The sequence below is a fragment of the Pectinophora gossypiella genome, chromosome 10, assembly GCF_024362695.1.
Source record: "Pectinophora gossypiella chromosome 10, ilPecGoss1.1, whole genome shotgun sequence".
Classification (NCBI taxonomy): Eukaryota; Metazoa; Arthropoda; class Insecta; order Lepidoptera; family Gelechiidae; genus Pectinophora; species Pectinophora gossypiella.
Genome location: NC_065413.1, coordinates 5,800,463 through 5,817,894, shown reverse-complemented (window position 1 = coordinate 5,817,894; position 17,432 = coordinate 5,800,463). Strand labels below are relative to the sequence as shown.

The window sequence follows — 17,432 nt, the reverse complement described above, 5'->3', positions numbered from 1 at the left end:
GACGGGGGCGTATTGGAATGGGTGCCTAATGGACAGACCCTATTTAACTGCTACGAAGTCAGTCTGAAAAGATTAGATTGTTGTTCTTTATAATAAATGTTGTGTTCACTTGTACTCCATTAAATAATTATCCTGATCCGGAACTATTTCCGCATTACTTCAAGGTAGGCGTTTCAACTGGGCTAGACGACATTAATACGTTCCTTATTAAGTATATGATTTATTTTAAAGACTTAAATCTTTAAACCGGACGTGCACCAATGATTTATTACCAAAATTTTCTTAAGTGCAGTTTGCACTAACAGAGTTGGCTCGACCATTATCGACGGCGATACGGCTCACCACTTATTACTTCGGTCTAACAGAAAGCTCGGTGAGGTGTAGGTACTTAACTTAGTTCATCCTGCTATGGATGTACTTTTGATTACCCCATTTGGTATATGGTGGTGAGCTTATGTAATTAAGTCCTAAGAATACAACCTTACCTGTTGATTTGTTAATCAACACGAGACGACAGGACTGGAATAGGTAGATCCACAATTTTCTAAGAGCAAAAATATCTGTCTACCCTCTTTCTTAGCCGCTTGTTTCTCCATTTAAGAATATGGATTTTATGGCAAAAAATACCTACTGCACTCCAATTCCATCAGTCGTCCCGTGATCATGGCAATTGCAACAGTGTTGAAATATCGGGAGTCTCATATTCCTGATTAACGCGGTAAGAATTTGATATTATGTGTTTTAATTATGATAATAACCACGTAAACCTCAACAATGTATAACCCCATTAATTCCTACAATGGCTGTGTAATATTGAATCTAAGATTACATGAACTATTCAGACCATCTCAGGGTATATCATGTGCATATCCGGCGTAACCCCGCAAAGGCGGAAACATTAAAGAGTTTCAGCATTTGCTCGTTGATACCAACTCACAAGACTAAGGATTATACAGAGTGTTAGTAACCCCGTACCGAATACTGAGGGGGAGATTCAGCTCATGATTCTGAGTTAATATCAAGTGGAATTTTCCGTCGTTCATAATTTATTCTACATTTTATACTAGCTTTTTACCTGCGACGATGTCTGCGTGGACGTCGGCTACATCATTCCCGAGTTTATGATTGCAAAACGCTGTGAATAATGTAAATTACTATTGGTGAATTTAAAAAAAAAAACGGTTCAGTATTTGCATTATGTCTTCCAAACAAATAAACTTTAACATTAAATTGATCGATCGGATCCGAAACAGTTTAAATGTACTTATGTTTTGAATCAATAAATATTTTTATATTTTTTTTACTCCACGCTGAGTTCCATAACTAAAATAGCAGATGTAGCGAAAAAGGCTGCCTGCTTGAAACGGGCTGGGCTAGCCATGTTGCCCGAATGCCCGATGACCTCTGGGCCAAAAAAGCTGGGTCCCTGCAAATGCTGTCAGACGTCGGGGAATGCCACGAAAAAGATGTTGTGACGAATTAGACCGCTTTTTTTGACAAGGAGGAAAGGAAGAGAGGCGTTTGCACTGCACTGGGACACCGAGGGCTGTTAATAATAATATAAGGAACTTTTGCATAAATACGAGTAAAACATCAAAATTTTAATTCCATGTGTCTCCACTAAGCGGCTACGTTCCTCTATGAGATGGCCAAACAGAATTTGCCCATACGTGCCTGGAATACAATCCTAGTCATATGATAGTGTACCTGCGAAATGGACCTGACAAAATGGTACGAGTAATGTGAGTATGGTAATTTTCAACCGTATCCACCTTTGCAACCCAATAGTCCCTTTCCAATGAAACAGTGTTTTTATTATGATTTCTCGTTGGTCACAACTAACCGGTGGCGATCTGATTACTCTAGCCATAGAGGCGGCCAATCAGCTTGCGATAATAAATACTGACCCCGATACCGACCCCACCGGCGTGGTCGACGCTCTCATTTTTTTTAAGTCTTATACCGAGTGACAGCCCTTAATGAGCAAGTAGTTAATGCCATATGCGGTAAAACTAAAATGAAATCAAGTCAAAAAAAATCGTTGGTCAATAATTTGTGTGACCACGCGGCCCGAGTGGAACAGCTATTCACCCTTCCGTCTTATCACTATCTGCCCATTATGAGCCGACTCCTTTAGAATAATCATCAAAGAGGTAATATTGTCTCGAAAACATTTGGACGTATTAATGATTCACGCGATTGAGTTTCTTGGGCAGTCGCAAATTCAACCACAGTAATGACCAAGTTTCAAGATCAAATACCCGAATTGAAATACGAAACCTCAGAATAGACCGGCTTCTTCCCCGCTACGGGTTCAACACCAGAAATGACCTCCCGTTTATAGCTTATTGGAATTCGAATTTGGGTCTGGGTGACCTCTAACAAAAGGACCCCCTTCATTTACTTGAAACAATGTCAAGATTGAGAGTTTGGGGACAATGACAATAAACTTAGTACCTACCACTTCAGTGGATTTAGGACCATGAATCTCAGTTAAGATCTGATCTTAAATTACCTGATATGAACTTGTATAAGTAGTTCTCGTTTATAGAACACTCGACGGCCAAACCGCCTTCTCCCATCGGCTAAGTAGGCATCTAGTGGAACAGCTCTTTATATATACGAGTGATATATAGTCTACATACCTTATTCTCCGGCGTGGTCGACGACTTCCCTCAATCAGCGCTTATCGCTATTGAACCACTAGGGTCGATTAATTCTGTCAAATATTTTTCCTCTCAGACGACGCCCTGAGCCGAGGTTTGAGTCCAACTGGGCACCCTCAGGCCTGTTGTCTTAAACGTTGTACCGGGTGAGAGCCTTCAGCACTCCCTATTTGTCCGGCCAAGTAGTTAATGCTATCTGCGGCAAATCACATTAACAACATTAGGACAACCACAGAAAAACAAATGTTCATGTTACCAAACGCTGTATGTAGATTTGCGCATCTTAACATTTCTGTGTGTCTATCTTATATGTTAGATGAATCGTGCTTCAAAAGGCAGTTTAAGCCGTTAGTCTCGGTTGCTACTTAAAATCTACTTTGGGATGTTTGGTGGCTAAATAATAACTTTGATATTATGGTTGGTCATCCACCTAACATCCCACACGATAACAAATAATAATATGTTTGGAAGTGGCTCAAAGTCCCGCGCTGTTTGTTAAAATTATTCAAACTATGCCTTGCTTAGCCCGTCTGTGCTATGTTGAAACTAAATAAGTTCGACGAACACACTCCCAGTCACACGCTGAATATAAATTATACCAATTCATGAATAATATACTTGTAACTTACAATGTCTCTGGTAACAATATCTGTCATATTGGATCCTTCAGAACCAAACACGACCGCACCGATGTTGCTCTTCGCATATGTTACTTTAGCAAACATTTTCAATATTTTGTATAACCACGTCTCTTCAATGTGTAAAACTTTCAATAAAGTGGAAATGAGATTCCGTACAAAAATATCGGAATGTTAGCAGGAGTGTTTGTGATTGTTTTATCAGGACTGTTGTTAGTTGCCCAGTCAGTTTTTTTGTATATTTTGAAATACATTTTATATTTTAACTTATATGTAGTAACACGTATAAATAACAAAATATTAATAACAAAAAATAAATAACAAAGTTATTTTCATTGTCGAGTACCTAATTGAATAATTACTTTGCAAAAATTGTAACTTTAAAATCTTTTACAACATAAAATGTGAGACATCTCGTAGGTACATTTCATATAAGCTATCAGCGTACATCTTCTAAGTAAGTATACAGTTCCCATAAGCCATCAGCGTATGCTTATAACACGATCAGCTAGTGCCAAATTGGAATACTACCTACCACGTTGACCTTAATTTCCGCCTTCGTAAACAAACCAATATTTTGCATAATGATATATCGTCGTAATAAAAAAATCCAAAGTAATAGTTTGCCAAGATGATAATTTGCATAATGCAAATACGTCTGACGAAAGACGGACCTGTTAAACAGAACTACAGATTGCCAAAAGTAATGGGGAAAAAAAAATCCAGTACTTCTATTAACAGAATTGTACAACAACGAGCAAAGTAGTAGAAAAAAGAAAAGTAAGAAGGAAGAAGTAGTAGAAGTAGTTAGTGGGCGTAAAGAGAAGTTACGCGTATTTGTAATTTTGCCAGGAGACCTATTTGGGGATTGAAATTATGCTGGTAATTGATCGCGAAGTAAATCTTTTGGTGGTGTCTTTAATAAAAACCGTAGAACCTTGCATTTGTACGCCTACTCCTTTGTCTTATTTGCTCCGTGGTTAGAAGCTCGTATGATCCGGGAATGTCTCTCCTGGGATATGGAACTGTGAAGTAAACCAATCTGTCATTTAGGTGCTCTTTGGAGCTAAGAGGGTTACATCGTTGATGTTAATAAATATAATATTATGTTAATATTTCGTTATTAATCAAAACCTTTGCATACATAAAAAACTTCAAATATTAAGTGACATCTTTATTTATCGGACCTGTACCAATGTGTTACTAATTTATATTGAGTGCAGTTTTCACTAACTCTCCTCCTCTACCACACATTATGTACGTACAGCTCCTTGTAAATCTCCTTTCAGAACCAGTTAAATACTAATACCAAATGCAGTCGCAGGTACGTCATAACTGAAGTTAGCGTCTATATCCCAATGGAGTAGTCAGATAATACATCCATTGTAACATGTTACACCTCACCGAGCTTTCTGTTAGATCGACGTGATAAAAAGACAATTTTATTTAATCTTATAAAAGCGCCCATAGCCCCCTGTAATCGCTAAAACAGCTAAAACGAAGGGCTTATAAAATAAAACAGTGATCACAGATCATGGAACCTTCCTTACGGATACAGTAATTTGTTAAAACCAATCTTTCTCTTCTCTTTAGCACGGCTAATCTTTAAAATAATTTAGAACCGTTTATCTTCCTTCCGTGTTGCAAGCTCCTTCAATAAATTTTAAGTAAATAAAAACGTCAGACTCTCGTTCTATTATGAAGAAGGAAACAAAATACAAAAAAAAAACAGCTATTTAGTGTTCTCAATTTACTGAGATTACTATTTTTTATTGAGTCAATCAAAAACAGTCATAAAAAAATATATTGTTGACAAATCATGTTTGTATTTTGGTTTTGTATTTAAACCACATACACCACTTAATTAACTTGTTACTGACCTAAAATATATTTGAAAATGCCTTCTTCATAAATAGAAAGAAGTTTGAAGATAATACTTAGGTAAGTAATAGGAATCGATATATTATGATTATTTATACCTACCTATACCTATTTGTATTTTTTGATTATAAAATAGGTTTACGTTTGACCATGATCTCATAGTATGTAATAAATGTGGTCTAAGGTCTAAGGTGGTACATGCTTATTTAGTAAATGCCAATTCATTCTTATTTTGAAAGTCAAAATTCGAAATTGCTCTTATCTCAAGCAATTTCTAATGCCTTGCCATATTTAAGACGTTCTTTTAATGGATCGCGGGGTTACTGACAAATGATCGGCAAAACGTAATGAAATGCTTGTGCGAGTTGTAAAATTTAATGTAAGATGATGAAAAGAAAACATGGAAAAGTAATTTTTCATGCTGTTCTCTTTGATCTGTATGATTAGGCGAAAACTCAACTTGAGCAATAATGTACACACTTTTTAGGTCGCAAAATGAAGTAGATAATAATAATATATAATGCATTAGCTAGAAGCTATAATAAGCAAAGAGAATGTAGTTCACTACGTTTAGCTTTAAGGTTTTAAGTAATAAGTAAATGGATTTCGAGACAGAAGCCTTCATCAGTGGGTTCTCCATGATTGTCAGATGGCTTTTTCATCGTAGGCGTAAGTAATCGGGTAAGGAGATATAGAATGATGTCCTGGTTGCTTTATCCCGAATGTATTTACTGGGTAATTCACGCTTCATGAAGTTTGCTGCGCTGCCAAACCCATTCGATAGATTCTTACAGACAAACTCTTCTGCGCAAGTCTCGGTGCTACGTTTATGAACCTCTTTTAGTTCAACAATAGGTAATTGCAAGTAATTGCTTTACTAAATACTCATTCGACAGTCGATATCCAGCCCAGTCAGATATTATAGACAGTTATTGTTTTATTTTTATTGAATAACGACCTAAGTGGTCCAGTGGTTGAGCGTTGGGCTCATCCGGAGGTCCCGGGTTCGAATCCCGGTGGAGGACACATCACAAAAATCACTTTGTGATCCCTAGTTTGGTTAGAATATTATTGGCTAATCACCTGATTGTCCGAAAGGCACGTTAAGCCGTTGGTCCCGGTTAGTACTTACTGATGTAAATATGTAGTCGCTACATAAGCCATGTCAGGGGCCTTTGGCGGCTCAATAATAACCCTTATACCTACCAGGGTTGATGAGGTTGGCAATCCACCCCAGAACCCACACGATAGAAGAAGAAGATTGCATACCATAATTTACGCCTTTATTTATTTAGGTCAATAAAGAAAGATGTTTTATTTTACTGTTTGAATAGGCTTTTAGGTTTGATAATTTTTGTTTCATACCTTTTTTAAATGGTATGTAAACATTATGTAGCTGTGTTCAGAAATAGCTTGCCCACTAAAAGCCATCTAGAAAATGGAAAAATGGACCTATTCTGTACCCTTTTTCGTAGGTAATTAAAAACAAAAAGTCTTTAGAATAAAATCTACTTAATTATAAAAATGTGTCTGTACTTTTGTTGCTGTTTCATCGTTTCATGCATTGATGTATAATTATGTTACTATAGTTAATTTTATGCATGATGAGAAAAGAGAAAAAAACTCAGTGCTGTTTGTCTTTGTATAGGGAAACTTGATTCATAACAGTTGAATAAGGTACAAAATTACATATTACTTGCAAACAAAATAACCCTCCTTTTGTTTCGCCGTAGTTGTGTAAAACCTAAAATTACTCTTTGCACAGAACAAATGGAAGCCAAGATTGAACCTTCCAAATTTAAACAAACAGAGGAGACTATGCGAAAGTCTTATGTGTACATATCTTTAACTGAAGCGATTCTCACACGGCCTCGCATGATGCAGCGTAGCCCGTGGAAGCGTGTTCTTCCGTTGCTTGTAAGTATCTCCGTTTGTGTAGAAAACACGCACAGTCTAACACACAGAAAATGCATCCACGCGCTTTCATGCGGATATGCTACGCTGCATCATGCGGGGCAGTGTGAGAATCGCCTAATAATACGGAATGAACATTTTAATATATAATAAGTAAACCTCACCTTTGACACTTACGAACTTCCCCTTATCAGCATTCTATTACTTAAACCACAGTATATTAAGTTTATTTCGTAGACCCTTAAAACACGAAAAATATGTAATTTCACCATAAGAAAAAGCCACAAAAGATTTGATTAGGATCGAAAAACGCGAATTCGTAGTCACGCAATTCTCGTATTTGTATACTCTTATGAAAAAAAATATGTAATGAAAATTCGAACTTGTTTCTATTTAATATTATATGAAAATATATATTATACAATTAAAGTAGCTACAACAAAATGTTGTGTGTGAACTTGAGGCTTAATCGTGTAATTCAGTTTCTACATTAACATTATAGAAATCCTATCCTGTGATTGGTTGAAATTGAAAAATCCTGTACATTGAGTGGTATTTTAGCCAATCACAGGATAATAATAATGAGTGGCGAGTCACCGCCTGCTCATTGTATCTCTGTTATCCACTAACCCCCAATCCAATAGCCCAGTTCCCTTTGTTCTCATAATCTGCAATAGTCCTACACGAACCGGGGATTATCTTTGGTTGCACTCCCATAGTGCATACAGGGATAATCGCCGGTTGGTGTCACATCACATTTAGATTAAATTGTCTTAGGGCCTCTACGGGTTGGCTTCGGCCCCACGCATGCGTTCTAAAAGTCCGGGACTACATAGGCCCGATATATGGAAATGACATAATAATAATGATTGGATCTTATCTGTCAAGATAAAAACCGAGTTACACGAACACCCCCTGTATCTATAAAAACTATTTATGTCCCATTTTGGGTAGGGTACCTACTTACAAGGATTTGCTTACAACAAAAAAGGGTCGTAAGTTTATTTAAATATTAAATTCTTTATCCTACGGTTTGAGCCCGTTGATGAGAGATATATGGTATGGTATATAAATAGAGCGATACGTCTAATTCGTTTTTAAATTAATACTTAGAACTTGAATAATATTGAGTGCTACCTACACAGTAGAGAGTCCAGGATAGAACCACATTATAAACCACGAAAAGATAGCTTGCAAGTTGCAACCGCACAATGATCACAATCACTTTCCAATAGGCGTAAACAATGATCTGATTACCAGCACAGCGTTCCTATAAATATCGTAGAGGACACTCGAAGGAGGACACGATGAAAAATTAAATAAAAGTATTTATTTCGGACATAATAAGTACATGTTAGTAAAATACTACAATATAATTCAAATACAATGATTCACATGAATAAAAGAATAAGAATAAAATTTTATTGGCAGTAACAGTTTACATTTTTCTTCAAGAACTAGGTAATTATGAATATTACGAATACGGGCTAAAGGAAATGGCTCAGCTTATGCTGTGATGGAGTCATGGTATAGCACCTTCTAGCGTTGGTTTTCAGTTGTAGTACATAAGTACATAACATATACTACATCGAAATCTTCCTCAAAACCAGAGTGAATAGGCATTTATTAGGTAGGTAACCGTTTAGGTGCCAACTTAGGAGGAAATTGTGGTCCGATGGAAATATATTTTTAATTTAAAAAAACTTGCTCGGAATGATAGGCATGAACGAATTATGTATTCATAAATTTTCTTGTCTTAGAGATATTTCAAAGATATTATATTGTCATGTATTTTATTTTATTTTTCTCTGTATATTAGTTACTTAAGTGGAGGTCTATACCCAGAAGTGGGCAATAAGCTGGTGATCTTTTCGCGTAAATAACTTTTCCAAACTTATTTTTAGATATTCTGAAAGATTTTATGTAACGTAACGCCATCTACGAGTTGCCTGTAAAACAACTTTCCGCATGTAACAGCGCCCTCTGTTATTTTATACTCTTACTCTCCTGAAGGTAAGCTAGCGTGAAGAATACACATTTGGGAAACAAACCATTCATGCAAGTACTTAACAGTTTCAATAGATGGAGTATGTTCAAAAATTTCAGGGCTTTTCAGTAAGGCTTGAATTTGTTTTCTATACTGGAGTGGAAGCGAATTTTAATTTTGGTTCTCATTTTGCTTACTTTTATAATATTTATTATTAAAATAATAATTAAGAAGCCTCTAGTATTGTCCTCAGCAAAGAGCTCGCGTTCCAAAAAAAAAAAACAGGAGATGAGAAAAATTCAGAAGTCCAAGAGTTGGGACTTTACAAGGAGTGTTAGTGACACCGTAACGTAAACTTTGAGGGATGATTTTGTAAGTTGATGAGGTTGGTAATCCACTTCACAACCCACACGATGAAGGAATGAAAATATAAAAGTTTCATATTTCTTTTCACACTTCACAACTCCGGTCGCATACGATCAGTCTCTTGCAATTATTTACGAGATGACATTAATCTTCCACATCTCTGCTCACATCATGTAGGTATTACAGGCTAAAACTTGCTAAGCAATAACAAGCTAAGCTAGCTTTGATAAGCTTGCCTGTACTATCTGTTTTCTTTGTATGTTTCTTGTGTACAAATAAATAAATAAATAAATAACACACAGAAGATGAACACATTCCTGTAAGACTTTATATATGAGACCTAACCAGTAGTCTACCATCTATGGTCAGTTACATCTCTAGCGGTAACAGACTAACAAGTGTTGTAACTACTTAGTTGAGACGCAACTAAGTAATACAATTTATGCAAATATATGTGTGGGGTTTTATTACAAATAATCAGCTATTGTTATACATACAACATTGTTTTTTTATCATTTAATTAATTAATATTCATCCAAAGCATAGTTCTCGCAGTTCCAGATAAATTCTTTGATCCTCTTTACGTATGTCTTGAATGTAAAAGTCGATTATTGGCAAACGTCTTGGTGAACCAGTTATCATTATGTCAGCGTGTTTCCAGTCTAGAAGGGTAGAGTCCTGAAACATAAATCAAGTATATTATAAAACTACTTGAACGAAAAGAAAAGTGAAGATATACTAGGTATAAAATAATAATCTGCGCTACGAAAGAATTCAACGGCTTTTAATCAAACTAATGGAATTGAATAATTATATGTAGCATACGTACTTTATTACAGATATAAGCATGCAATACTTTTGTATTGTATTGTATTGTATTGTAGAATCTGCGACATTAGCGCCGCCGAGGCCACGAGACTTGTTTCGTGACAGGAACTACACAGAGCGTTAATGACATCGTAACGAAAACTTTGAGGAATGATTCATACAATAATTCTGAGTTGATATCAAGTGAAATTTCACATCGTTAAATTATAGAAAGAAAAAAAAAAAGGAAATTCAGGAAATTTTACTTGATATCAACTCAGAATCTCTAACTCAGAAGAAATATTTGTTACGATGTCTCTAACATCTGGTATTTTAAACCCAGATTAATCTTTTCGTAAAAACGTTATAAATGTTTAGCCCCATTTGCAGATTTTCTTTGGTGTGGTGATTTATTTTATTTTATTGTCTTAGGGAAGCTTACAGCATTATTTACAATATAACTATAGGCCAATTACAAGCTACCACAAAAGACGACTATGTATATTCTTTTTATTTCCTCGGTGTAGACCCGAATTTCCAGGCACAGTAGATAAAAATTGTGATTGGTTTTTAAAAGGACATCGGGTCCTCACGACCGTATATAGGTAAATTATACGAACCTTGCATTCGTCAAATACAATAGTGTAATGAGCTGGTGTCAGATTTGTCGGCTGCGGACCTATCAGGGAATCCGTCCACGAAAGAAGACGTAGAGCTTTCTCTTCATCAGGGTGGACCAAAGAATTAAAACAGTGATATCTTATTTTCTGCGTAACAAACGTAGAATGACTCTGCAACCATTGTATTTTATTCATGTCGTACTAAAATTAAAAAGAAATAGATCATCGTTAAAGACGCAATCATTAAGTTGTAATAATTAAGTCAAAACTTACGATTGGTTCAACTCTGGTAAAATAGGATAATAGTAGGATACAATCAGGGGTCTAAAAATACCAACTTAATTTAAAAAAGGTATATTGCAATTTGACATTTGCGCATATGAAGGTGTGCAAAATATTTCGATCGAAATTGTATGATCGGATATGGCATTTAACAGGTTACTTATAAGTATAATACGTACCCCATAAAATTTATTGATATCGAATTTTTCCCCTTCACTATGGTTTTTTGCGCTTATCCAAAATGGTTTATTGTTGTCGTGCTTGATGTAATTAATAATTTCAGTGTCTTTAAGTGCCACCGAATGAATAAGACACGACAGATTTCTATTCATATCGCAATAAACCTCAAAAGGATCTTCTGCTCTCACAAAATAGGTCCCTGAAAGAAAGTAATGGTTTATAATGAATATGGCCTTTATTTAGAAATGTGAAGGCCTAGCCAATTTACAAAATGTTCCCATTTTACGGTTACAAATCAGAAAGTCCAAAATCCATTGGTTATATTTAAAAAAAAAACTGTTTACCTATAACAAATAAAAGAACAAATTTTAAAAGACGTAAAGGTTATTGAACAGATTTTCATACACCAAATGAATGTGTGCCCAAATGGCCTAGGTATACTCGTATTCAATTTTGTACCGGGTGAGAACCCTCAGCGCTCCCTATTTGTCCGGCCAAGTAGTTAATGCTATTTGCGGCAAATCTACAATAAGTTACGTCAATGAAATAATAATAAAATGACTATAATTTATAATATTTCTGACTTCATAATGTGTAACCATTTCGAGACTCACTCGCAAATCGAGGTGCTTTTTTTTGACTTATTGTAGATATGACATTTAGCATAGACTCATCATCGTCAAGTAAAAATCTCTAGATAGCTTTTTCTTGAAAATCCCCAATTTGTATGATTCAGGAACAATGATATTCCATCATTTAGCAGGTCCATTCTTTATGCTGCTTTTATAACGTAGTTAGATTCTAAGATAATTAAGAATACGTACCATTTGTGGATCCAGCTGGTGCATGCTTACAAGAAATCAGTGCTTTACTTTTAGTATCAGTTTCTCTAGGTGTTGGCATGGTGGTCGAACTCAAACATTCCTCGTCTTGGCCGCACATGGCAAACAGATCTTCTGGAATTTTAATATTTATGTTAATAAAGATACAATAGTCTTATATATTATTTTCATGTATTTTTCTGTCGCCTTGCTTCGGACCATTTACAAGGTTTGCATAACTTAACTATATATATTTTAGTATATAAATAACAGATATAATCGTTAAGTACTTTACCCAGAGACATTGTGGTTGCAGGGCGTTCGTAGCGTGGAATAGGAGCGCAATTGCAAACCCCTGCGAGGCCTGGTAAACCTGGTTCACCCTGTGAGTAATAAACAAATCATTGCATTGTGGCGAATCCAACTAGTTGACCAGCAAGTTCTGCCCATAACCCACAGATGGCGCGCAAACATTGAATGCAGTCCTGAAACGCGCAAGTGAATTCTACACAGCGAGTCGCATATAACATAAAACTTCCAACATGACACCGTTGGATCGTCGATCCCTAGTCATGCTCTGACTATGCTCTGTTCGGTACCCCGAAAACATAATTTGGTGGCACATCCTCGCCGCCAAAACATTGTTATAATATTGCTATCTACATACAAGAACTAGAAAGGCTAGATAGAGTAAGCAGAGCTTGCAGCCACTTTTGAAACGAAATGTTAAAATCATAGATTTAGGATCACGACAAAATCTAAGTTTACAGTTATTTTTTTTTTTATTTATTTATTTATTATTAAATCTTAATACTAAAAATACATCAATGCCCTGCAAAACTGTTTAAACAGTTTGTCTGCAGGAAAGAGTCTCTACTAATAGTATATTATGAAATTATATCTAATAGTCAATTAATAACATAAGTTAACTAGGAATAATAAGTTAGCTGATTTAATATGATGATCCGTATGGCGACAAGTAATCACTCCATTGTCCATTTTGAGCACAGCACAAATCATCAGAAGTCGTAAGATGTGTGTGAAGAACGAACAGTTTAAATTGATATTGAAGTAATAATATGTCTACGGCCATTTACGGCATAAAGTAAGGCCAAAAAAAAAATTCAACTCGAGTAAATGAAACTGAAATAATCGATTCACAGTAGTATATAATATAAATCTACGTTAATACCTTTTCACCTCTGTCGCCCTTTGGTCCACGTAAATGGTCAGCCAGTGTTGTTTCGTCCTAAAATAATCCACGATATTATTACTAGATATTAGTTAATCTAGTTACTACATAATATATGTCACAAATATGCTAGAATTTATTCTCTCTGCTTATTTTCTTAAGTAGGTACTTACAAATTTTATAGAACAGGCCGCTGCAACAAGAAAAAAAAATATAGGCATAAATTCAAAAATATAGCTACTTAACACGTTGGCGCGCGGTAGTTTTTCGTAAATTAGCAGTAGTAATTATCGACCCCGTACTGTTAAATTTATGAGAAATCAAAACACTACATAACGATAGTAACATCTATGACAGTAGTCTGCATATACCGTACTGATGAGGGTAATATAGAAAAAATATTTATTTAGGATCAGTACATCTAAAACCGTAGTCGCAATAGCCGTACTGTGTCTACCTAGCATAATATAGGATCCAGGTGAATCAAAGTACGGCTTCAACCGCAGTGCTGTCATGACCGTATTTACACTGTTGAGAAACACATCTCTCCAATCTAAGATTCAGTACAGCTTCAGCCGTATTATGGCGAACAAAATTGCATACACCTATTACTGTTATAACCGTAGTGTGGATGTGTATGTAGACTGCATATGTGTGAGTTATGGCTCAAAGAAACTTAAAATATTTTACTCAATTTTGACAGTAGCAACAAAAGGGTCTGTGTCTAAAAAAGAAGTGGGCGTGGCCTAAGTGATTATTGTATCGAAACGGGGTTGCATTGACCGTAGCAATAATTATAAGAACTACAACTATTTGCGGAAGTGACCGTACCGTGCTATTTTGTGAGTCCAAATTACGGTTATAGCTGGTACCGCGCGCTAACGTGTTTATATTTAAACAATGCCTGAATGTGCCCGATAATGACATGAACGAACAATTGTTTACTTATTTATTAATAATAATTAACACAATTAATGATAATTTAAATAAAGTAATTATTTGAATGGACAAATTATGCAATAATAATGATATTATTATGAGTGACTGTATTAAAAGTGATGTATTATTAATATTATTCCCTGAAGTAAACAATTTTTATTTTATTTTAATAAAAAAAATATTGAAAAAAATACAACCGATCATTGTAGTAGGACAGGACTTACCTAAATTAGTTTCACATCGAGTTGTTTCATGATCAATAGTCTGAAATAAAAATAAAAAATAATAAAAACATTAGTTTTAAAAAAATAATTGTAAATTAAATAAACATTAATAATAACCATTTTCGCTGTAACGTCGGCAGGTGCTGCAAGTATAAAACATAAAAGTAATGATAATTACGAACTAAACATAATTATTTGTTGTCTAACAAATACTTTACAAATCTCACAACCATGTGATGGCCAGTTCCAAAACTGGCAAAACAATTATTTAAATTAATTTCAATAATAGACTGTCAATTTTATTTATTATTATCAACATAACATTACAGACAAAGTAAGCGACATTATCATTTCTTGGACTGAAATAGAATCTTCAGAATTTATTCAAGGATTTTTTTAAAAAACACTTACATGTTGCATCGCAAGAAAAAACAGAAATAGTGACAATTATATAAAGTCCAAAACGCAGTACTCGGTCCATCGTGCCAGGAGTTACCAGACCAACTAACTAACTATTTCAGTTGCAAAAAAGTTTCCTCTTCAGAATTTAATTTTAATTATTTAATACTGTTTCCTTGTTCTGTATCTAAATTTAGAATTCAAGGTATAAAATCGGAAATGGCGCAATCATTTTAATTTTTCTGTTGAGATCATCGACTTATGTATATTAAGTAAGTTATAGTTTTTTTTTGTTATTTGGACAAAATAGTATTATTTTTCTTATATTGGACAGTATCTTGCCTGTCTCCCCTATTCTAATCTGTCTATACCTATTTATTCTAGATAACAAGAGTGCTTCAGTAGGTTGAGGTATATAGGTAATTTGGTACCTAAATTAGGGACCAGCTTCAGTAAGTATAACCTGCCATCTAGAATAAATAGTAAGAACTACATTTTATAGCAACCAGTAAAGAAACGACAATGCTTCTCTCTAATCTAGTCTCTTTCGTTCATGAATATTATTCATTCATTCACTGAAAATCTTCCGCTCTTATTTCCGTTCATTTGTTCACTTCATAATTTTCTTTCTTGTACAATCTCGCGTGTTCTATCATCGGCAATATTTAACTAACCGAACCTTTTAAAGAAAATAATTTATAACAATATTTCAAAACAGAGACAAGTTCCAGGTCCAAGCCATTACTGTATATTCTGGCTGCTCAATATTCTGGCATTCTACTGTACAAATAGCAGGTAAAAGAAAATAACAACAAAATCGCTTCTAATTACTTCCTCATTACCGTAAATGTAAACAAAAACTGTGAGATTAATTAAAGCTTCGCGGGGTTATGTGTGGTTTTGCTCGACCGCCGGTGATGGAAAAAGGGGTTAGTTTACATTGGCCCTGAAGTGTCTAGACCAAACATTAATCCTCAATAATGTTTACCCTAAAACATTGGGTCACTAGTATTTCCAAGTCATGGTGTCATCATAGTGTATTGATGAAGCCTATTAGCATAGTATAAAGAATAATACCATATACAGGGTGTTAGTGACATTGTAACGAAAACTTTGAGGGATGATTCAGACCATGATTTTGAGTTGATATCGAGAAGATTTTTTCGTCGCAAAAGTATGGAATTGAAATTATTTTAGAAAAACAATAAAATTTTCATGAATTTTCCGACCGAAAATCCCACTTGATCATCTCAATATTTGTTAAGCTGTCACTAACACCCATACCTACTTGTATGGCTACCTGTATGTAAATGTACGCGGTGTAAGTGACATCGTAACGAATACTGAGAGGGATCGTTCAGTTCATTATTCTGAGTTAATATCAAGTGGATTTTTCGATCACAAAAGTATAGAATTGAAAATAATAAAAAAAAACTAAAAAACATATCATGAATAATTTTGCGACGGAAAATTCCACCTGATATTAACTCAGAATCATGGTCTGAATCATCCCCCTCAGTATTCGTTACAATGTCACTACACTAACACCCTGTATAGAACGGACACTCCGCCCCGCACCAATTCGTATCGGGCGCTAAGCTACATTTACCTCACCCCCGTTCGGTCTCACTTTAGTCTTAAATGGCCTTAAGTACTCCTTAGGTGTAAGGCTGCGTTTCCATTGACGCGAAGCTGGGCGGAGAGGAGCGGAGATGTGTAGGAATCGACCACAAAAAAAAAAAAAATCACCGTGAGGGAGAGAGTGACAGAGCGTCTTCGTTTTTCGCACTCTCAAACACTGTGATTGTTCAAATCCGCACATCTCCGCTCTTCTCCGCCCATCTCCGCGTCAGTAGAAATCCGGCCTAATGGGGGAGAGTGCGGACTGTGTCTCGTTCGCACTTACGCGTAAGACGGTACACGGTAAGAATGTGATTTTTATTATGGAGTGTCCGTAGTGTGCTATTAGGGAAGTAGGTATATTACTAATGTAGGCCTTCATCCAATCAGCGAGTATGAAACGAAAATCATACTGCTGCTTTAAATTTGTCTTCATCTACAATTATGCTAGTATAGGATTTAAATAAGTATACGTTGATAGCTGCGTGTTTCCTCGAACTATTCACCATGATGTACAATTACGTAGGTGATAGACTGCTCACTTATCAGTCCTTTCACCATACGGCTTATAGCATATCTTAGGACTTCGTATCAAAAGTGGCTGCTAATTGTCTTCTGATTGGTTTTGGCTCTGCCTACCCCATTAATGATCACGGACGTGTTCAGTAGGGTAGTGACGAAATTTTCTGTCAGAAAGTTGAAACTATTTGGTGCTATATTTCCGACCTGCTTGACACTTTATGGTTATGTCATTTTGTCGTAGGCATTTAATAAATATTAATACTAGCAATGAACTGATTTCATAAAGAATAATATTCTTAAACTTTGGAACATTATGGTTTTGCAGCGTGCCGCCAAAACATGCACTGGCAATTTTACTGACAGCTACACTAGCG

General features: G+C 35.4%; 1 protein-coding gene across 1 annotated transcript; it reads right to left on the bottom strand.

Annotated features, from left to right (window-relative positions):
- Positions 1-9,953: 9,953 nt before the first annotated feature.
- On the bottom strand, positions 9,954-15,016 carry LOC126370269 (collagen alpha chain-like). Its single transcript, XM_050015093.1, has 10 exons — positions 14,929-15,016; positions 14,635-14,660; positions 14,518-14,557; positions 13,528-13,547; positions 13,355-13,411; positions 12,458-12,545; positions 12,166-12,297; positions 11,341-11,540; positions 10,880-11,080; positions 9,954-10,130 (listed from the first exon to the last, which is right to left on the bottom strand). Exons 1-10 carry the CDS (start codon positions 14,996-14,998, stop codon positions 9,984-9,986), a joined length of 981 nt encoding a protein of 326 aa, XP_049871050.1. The 5' UTR covers positions 14,999-15,016; the 3' UTR covers positions 9,954-9,983.
- Positions 15,017-17,432: the final 2,416 nt, after the last annotated feature.